Source organism: Acanthaster planci, linkage group LG14 (genome assembly GCF_054643075.1).
Source record: "Acanthaster planci isolate LZ-2023a linkage group LG14, COTS_SCS, whole genome shotgun sequence".
NCBI classification, from domain to species: domain Eukaryota; kingdom Metazoa; phylum Echinodermata; class Asteroidea; order Valvatida; family Acanthasteridae; genus Acanthaster; species Acanthaster planci.
The window spans coordinates 1,206,361-1,214,159 of record NC_141790.1 but is presented as its reverse complement, the minus strand read 5'-3'; the positions used below and the strand labels follow the sequence as shown (position 1 = coordinate 1,214,159).

At 41.8% G+C, this 7,799-nt stretch overlaps 1 protein-coding gene across 1 annotated transcript; it reads left to right on the top strand.

Annotated features, from left to right (window-relative positions):
• The first annotated feature begins 13 nt into the window (after window positions 1-13).
• On the top strand, window positions 14-7,464 carry rnaseh2b (ribonuclease H2 subunit B). The gene is made up of 10 exons (XM_022251332.2): window positions 14-209; window positions 416-487; window positions 2,220-2,327; window positions 3,349-3,422; window positions 3,953-4,067; window positions 4,209-4,379; window positions 4,844-4,925; window positions 5,829-5,895; window positions 5,997-6,086; window positions 6,910-7,464. Exons 1-10 carry the CDS (start codon window positions 101-103, stop codon window positions 7,015-7,017), a joined length of 996 nt encoding a protein of 331 aa, XP_022107024.1. The 5' UTR covers window positions 14-100; the 3' UTR covers window positions 7,018-7,464.
• Window positions 7,465-7,799: the final 335 nt, after the last annotated feature.

The following is a 7,799-nucleotide window of genomic DNA, read 5'->3' as shown; positions in this document are numbered from 1 at the left end:
AGTTCATGATCGTGACATAGGCCTAAACACGTACACATGCACGACATTGATACGCTATGCGTGTTGTTACTAGGTAGGTTGTGCTGCATGCTATTTGATAATGCGATTAAGAGACAGAGGAAAAGTAATGCCGAAAAGGGAGGACAGCAGCCAGAAGATGACAAAACACACCAAAAAGGATCAAAGCCAGTGGGTTTTCCTTGCTCCGGGTGAGTTTAATCATCAGTTTTGTTTGGTTGTATCCTGGCCTAGCTAGCTGTGAGTAAAAAATAATGTTAGGCTTACCATCAGACCATCGATCCGGCCTACTGTTGTACTGGCACTGGCAAGTGGTATGTATTGTTACTGTGTTATTGTAGGTATGATCAGATCGTAGGCCTAGGTTAAAATGAATGTGTGTTTTGTTTGTACACAGAGAGCGTCGTGAGTGATAGCAACAGTGAAGAACAAGATGTGGCATTTGTCAAACTGAAACATCCAAAAACAGGTAAATACATGCATGATCATTGCATGACGTGTTTATGTACTAAATGTAGATATTTTTATAAGGCCAGAAGAATGAAAGTTTTAGATTTGCGTCCACCGCCCGCTTGGTCTAAAACACCCCACCGTAAAAGTTCATTATTTAAAAAAAAACAAACATTATTTTCAGAAAAATGCAGGAATAAAAAATCCATTTCAAATCCTAAATCATACAGCAGTAAAAGGGTCCAAAATGCGTATATCTACGGATACCTACCATGCCTACCTACTACACGAACAATCGAATTCTGTAAGACTGTAATATGCATACGCGTAAAGCCCTGGCCCGGCCGGGGAATACATGAACATATGTAAGTATCAACCGAGCACGGACATTACTGTTCATGTACATACATACATGAACAAGCAATCCCGTTAATGTTGCGTGTCGACTTGCCTTGGCTGGCTGGCCGCGAGTATACAGAATGCTGCATCCAATCAAAACTTGTTCTGTTTGACAACTTGATGACCTCATTCGCCTTATATGGAAGGTGAGGTTGTGGCTGCTTGCGGCTGGCATGCCAATTATTGAATTGAATATGCATTAAGCTCAGTTGAATGCAGGGAGAATTTAGCAGTGTCAAGTACCAGGGAATGCAGTATATTGCATGTTGCTGTTGATCTGTTGTAAATTCTTACTACATACTTTACATATTCATCGCACTTGGCCACTCTGCGCTCCACACACCGTCATATACGAAAAATAATGAATCATGAAAAAAAGCCTCATATTTTTCCAAAATGTTCCGGACGCAAATCTAAACCTTTCATTCTCATGGCCTAAGGAATGTTTAATCCTGAGTTCAGTTCTCAGGAAAGAGTTCCCTATCCAGATGTCACACGACATGCTTTGCGCTTGATTGCTTGACACCCTGTGTACAAACCCTGTGAGACTGGTCTGAAAAATTGTTTTCTAAGTAAATGCTTCAATATTTTTCCTGCTGAATTTGACTTTTTGGGAGGCATGTTATCACTTTCCGATAAAACACCATGACCACTGCAAGGGAAAATAAGTGATGTCCCTATGTGGAACTCTTACCTATTCTTGATCTGTGCTCACAATCACATAGACCTAGTTCTACGTTGTTTTCCCATTTGCCCTTCCCCAACAAAATAAGAAATTGCAATGTTATTCTTTAGCAAGCCTATTTCAAATCCAATTTTACATTAAATTACATGATATGTCCCTTTCTTTTCATTATTTATGACTTGGGATGATTTATGGGTGGAGAAAACTCTGAAGTGTGCTAGGTCTGAATTCTATTACGTCCCAACTTTAGCATAAGTCCCAAGTATAGTTGGGACAGTCTCAACTGTAGTGCTGTAGTCGGGCTGGCCCAACTATTGTTGACCAGTGTCTGTGGGAAATGTCTCATCATCCAAGGACCTCTCTGCTGTAGTTGGGCCAATTCAACTTTAGTTGGGATGGGCCCAACTATAGTTGGGACCGATGCTACAGTTGGTGCAGCATTGTTAAAAGGTGCGCTTGAAATGTCAGTAGTATTTACTTGTGTCCTAGTAAGGGAAAGTATTAAATGCATATTCCAATTTTTCATGAAAAAAATTAAAGATGGTCTCAGTTTTACATCGTCATCCAAATATTTCTGTCATTGTCATCAGTGTATGTTTGGTAATTTCGGTTCTTTTTTCTGCAAGATTTTTTTCCTCAACATCACTGCGGATTTGTTTCCTCGTAGACAAAGCAGCCATGTTCCTGTTCAGCAGCGACGACAGCACAGTGCATGAGCTGCAGTCCTTCAAGGAGAAGCACAGATCCTGGTTCATCAACGACACCGTCCAAGAAGGTCAGTCATTTGTGCAATATGTCAACAGGTTCGCGGTCTTTGAAGTCTAGGAACAGTGGTGCATCTACAGGGCTGGTTTGAGCCCCCCTCCCCCAGGGATTTTTTTTCTTGACTTTCTAAAGAATAGAAACACAATATGCAACTTCATCTTAAACTGCTGGCTGTGATACAGCGGTACACGTGCATTGTTGGTGTGGGAGGGCTTAAGCATCATGAATAGTTTAGAGGGTAATTTTCACTCCGAGCCCTCAACCTCCCAACCCCACGACAACTCCTGGGTGTGCCACTGTCCAGGGATCATTGCCTGGACCCATCTGAGTGCTCCAGATTTGCGTGCTGAGTGCTCGTACGTTCAGTAAAACTAAGCAAAACACCAGCCTTGCTTGTGAACGTTCGTCATCAGTCGGTTCATCGGTCCCTTTTTCTTCAGTGACGGAAGAAAAGGTGATTTCTGGCAGTGTGAAGTCCACAGCTTGGCAGTGGATCATAGCACGAGCACAGAGCAGAGGTTGTTCACTGGTCAGTACAGGTGCATTGACTAAACTGGCTGCCCTGTCACTGATGCCAGTACAGCTAAGCGCACTGTCAAGGGACTTCCCTGCATGTAGACTACATTCCCCTAATGGCCCAAACGAGGGCACGTTCAATTTCACAGTGCTTTGTATAGGTTTGCATACCACTAGTAACAAAGGTACACTGGTTATGCCAAAACTGAAGTACGGATTGTGTTTATTGAACATGCCCCTAGCCTGGAAAAGGGAGTGCCATAGAGGAGCTGTTAAAAGGTCACTGGTAACACAAACAAATGGGTCATGAATCCTTTTGAGTAACAAGTTTCTGCATTGTTGGCCTGCCGTCCAGTTTCCTTAAGCGAATGATCATTTTGTATTTCAACCCATGAAACCCCCCAAAAATTGATACCGATGTCCCTAACGGTTTGGAACACTAATAGAAATAATGCTGATTGTAAAGATAATTAACAAAGTTGGAATGAGTTTGAATGGTTTGTTTTCTTTCCTAGATGGATCTCTCATGATGGCCACTGTAATAGATCCTCTGTTTCTCATCCTGCCATACCTTGAGAAGGCAGACAGCGTGAGTTGAAATCTGAAAAAAATCCTTTTTTTTTTCAAAACAGATTTAGGGACACACTAGACAAGTCGCTATTGAATAAATACATATGCAACATGAATAGACCAAAAAGAGAGATTCATCATACAGTACCGATTTCAAGAGACTTCTCAGAGTGAACATTGGGAGCACGCCATTTTGTAAATCCCCGCTATTCCATTAGGGTATTGTACATTTTGGATCATACTTTACCTATTAAGAAAAGATTTCTTGTGTAGCCTGTATCCTTATGTTACTTTTTACCATTAACCTCAGCCTCTCCAGATTCTTCAAAATTCAGCAGTAAACTTGTAGGATTGAGGAAGGTAAAACTAAGTCACTGCTGCTTTTTATTTTCACTGACAAGAGCTTGATGCCCTTTGAAAGTTACAGCATAACGAACATGCCATTGGCTCCAATCAGCACAGTGGTGGATTTAGCACAGGAAGGTTCATGAACCTGTCTGAGGGTCAACAATGTGACACGTACGAATGTTTGTTTTCTTTGAATATCAGAGAGGGAAGTACATGACGCTGGACCAGATCTTGGATGATGTAGATTACCCACAATGCCACAGACTAGTCAGGTGCTCAGGGGTGTCCGACCTGCACTGCATATCCAGTGTCAGAGGTCAGGTTCCTTTGCTTTTGTCGGTTGGTTTGCTTGTTGTTAATCCTTTTGTTCGTTCGAGCTTTTTGGGTTCGATTTGTTGGGTTTCATCTGTTGTCAGTGCTGTAATTGTTACGTGGACTCCAAACCTGTCATTCTCAGGTGCCTCAGATGTGCAAGCGTACCGTTTCGACCGCGACAAGACTCTAGACTGGTTGAAAGCCAAGACGGAGAGGTTAGCAGGGAAACTGGAGGAGAAGGAAGTCCATGTGACATCAGGAGCACACGCTGCCACATTTGTCAGGAGCAGTAAAGGCAACAATGCCACCAAAGGTGTGAAAGAAAGAACAGCATTAATATTTGAGTTTGTTGACGGCACTGTGTTGAAGGATTCCTGTAAAGCTGCCAAGATGGCGTGGCTTACGAGACGGGGGAAAGTTGGAGCGACGAGCATTTGCCAACCACGGGTCGATGTTACCTGGTCCCCAGGATGTTTTTTATGCAGAGGTCACCAAGGAAATATTTACCAATGGTTGATAAATAGCCTCTGCTCGATTCTTCACTGTATGAATCCTGCAGAGGTAAGACGGTTTTGAAATGTTCAATTTTAAAGATGGGAACAAACTGAAATGAACACACGCACACTGCAGAAATGCAGTCTGCATATCAACCAATGGCAGATGAAATCACATTGCCCACAACCTGTGGTGGATGGACGTCATTTTTAATTCACTCTCAGGAAATCTTTTCCAGGCACCTTTTCCTAATTGCCACCTTCCTCTTTTATGCTCTGACAGAGGACTACCTCAGGTATGCAGCCAGCATGATCTCTGACTACGTCACATCCGACCTCAGTAAACAGCTATTTGGTCATTTGGGGTAAGTCATGCCGTGTACTTGTAGCAAAAGTCACAAATGTGAGGCATGCAGTGTGACAGAAAGTTAACTTTCCACAGACTAATAAAATTTTTGAAGGTTTGAAGGGCAGTAGAAAGTTGTGGAACGTTTTCCTGTCATGTATTAGGTGTGTGGTACATAAATTGGCATTGTTTGACTAATGAGCACAGGAGTTCATTTCTTTGGGAAAAATTGCTTCACCTCCGGAAAATGAATTTTATTTATTTATATCTGTTCATCCAACAGCCCATTTAGAGCCAATTAAATACAGGATGATGATGAGTGAAGAAGACATTAAAGAATTGTTCAGTTTTGGAGGTGGGAGGAAAACCCCGGATAAATGTTTCAGGGAAAACCCATGGACTCGAAAATCCAATCCGTGAACAGAGCCGGATTCAAACCCAAGCCCCCAGAGATGGAAGGCGAGGAGAGAAACCCTATCCAATCTGACTCTGCACGGATCACATTTTACTGCAGCGCTTAAAAGCAGTCAATATTTGTGAACCATCAAACAATTCAGCCTGGAAAGGTCTCACATTTTGGCACTTGTGTCCTATATGGGTAATTCCAGAAATTAGGGGTCCAGTTTTTTCGTGTCCCTGTCACATCTGACGTGATTTTGTAAGTTCAGAACATATTTTGTAATTCCCAAGAGTGATGAATTAATGCAAATTACCTGCAGAACAAATAGTAATAGCTTGAAATCAATTCCGGTGATATTTCCGAGTCAAATAACAAAGGTTAGATGTAACAGGGATACAAAAAGGTCACATTTTTGGACCCCTTATTGCTGGAATTACCCAATATAATGAGTTTAGCAAATGGGCCAAGGGTTTGTGCATGTGTAGATCGATTCAAGGAACATATTGATTTGCTGTGTCACAGAATTAAAGAAGTCACAGACAAGAAGACGGCTGAGCCGGACACGCCTTCATCAGAACCTCCTGCCAAGGTAGGGAGCAGTCAATTTGTCGTGGAATCTCCTTTAAATAACCCGAAGGTCTCAAGTTTCAAGAGCATTGTTTGTCTTGTTTTTTTTGTCCTCCCTTGCAGAAAGCGAGGTTGTCTACCGCAAATGGTGAACCAGAGGAAGATTACAGCAAGAACTTTAATGGCAATGCAACGACTTCTGAGAAGTCAAAGGTTAGTTGGACCTAGGAAAGGTAGATGCAGTTTTATGACAGATAAACTAGGCGTGTGTGGATGTTTGGGTCAGTGATCTTTTTGTCTGTGTTATGAGGATGGATATTGTTGCTTTGAAGGGTAATATTAAGAAAAAAAAATTAATTTCCTTGGGTTAAAAGACCGAAGGTAGGATTACATTGGTGCAGAATGAATGAATATAGTTCCCAAATAGCAGGTACATTCAAAGGAATCTTTTAATTCCACTTTAGTAACAATTTGCTCGTGCCTTTCTTTTCAATCGAGTAGTGAAAAAACTAAAGTTGGTTTTGGTTTTCAAGTCAAGTCAGGGGCCAATATTTTGTGGAATTTTGTCGGAGCAGGTGCATCCCAACCATTTCTTTGTCGAAACAGATTTCGCAAAGCAGTGTAGAGCGGGCTTGGAGGTCAAAGGTCAAGGCGGTTGTTTAAAATCTATTTACAGATATTTTTTTGTTCAAGGGGTTAGAGACTGTTCAGCTTTGTATCTGCATGTTCATTGTTACATTTGTGTTATCCACCGTAGGTTGAAGGATGTCGAGGTGGACATCTTGGCTTCTGAATTTTGCCGACACCGTTCAGAATTGTATTCAAATTTTCCCCTCCACAGCAACCACGCTTTGACTAGTGAAGTCTGTGGTGACCATTTTGTACCAAAAGGATAAAAAAGGGGCAAAAAGTACTTTCTCTCCCCCAGGATGCTGGCTCACGGTCTGCTCTTGCATTCACGCCCACTTTTAAGGCCAATGACCTTTCTTACTGTGAATCACCAAACAAATTTCTGGGCATTTTTGATTTGTTTCAGCCCAAGCTGACAGCGGCACAGAAAGCTCTCAGCAAAGTCGACAAGTCGGGTATGAGGGACATCGCCAGCTTCTTCGGGAAACCCAAGAAGTCAAACTCAACAAAATAACTCCAAATTTATAAGTAATAATACAAAATAAACAGACTGTGCCCGGTGGATGCTCTGTGGATAAATTTCGTGCTATCTGTGACCGCCCTTCCCATGGCAAATACAGTGCATTTTTCAGTTTTTATACCAAAAAACAGAGAGATTGGGCATTTTTCAAGACTGGTTTTTACTTCTCTCAATCTGATTTTCTCAATGGACAGTTTTGATCTGAAGATTAGATTGTGCTGTGGTTGGCCTGTGTATGCTCGTCCACAATCATGGATACACAGTTTGATCCATGTATAGACACCAATGTGAATGATACAGAGCTTCTGATGTCTTCCTTGAATATCAAGTTCATATTAAAACATCAGTACTCTTTATTCTTAGTTGAGAATTAGCTCGCTAATTGATTTGTGTATAGTCTCAATGTATCAATAAAGGATTGTTGCTATGGGAAGATGTGAAGGTGTACCCATGACTGGATTTTTTTCATGTCCCGGAACTCCAGATTTGAGAATGTTTTTCTGAGAGTGAAATTGCTTCCATGAGAAGGGTTTCACCTTAGCCCTATTTCAAGGGGTGGCTAAGTGGAGAATTCTGCTTGGAAGTTTGTTTACTAAGCAGAGAGCAGCCGGGAGCCAGTCAAAAAAATAAAAAAACATGCACAGTGAATGGCATTGTGAATTCGGTGGCAGCCGAGTTTTGCTGAGCAAGTTTTTTGTGCTTAGCGATATCACTGTTTATCGTCTGTGTGAAATAAGCCCCAGGGAAGGGACTTATTTAATAGGAAGCTGCAATAA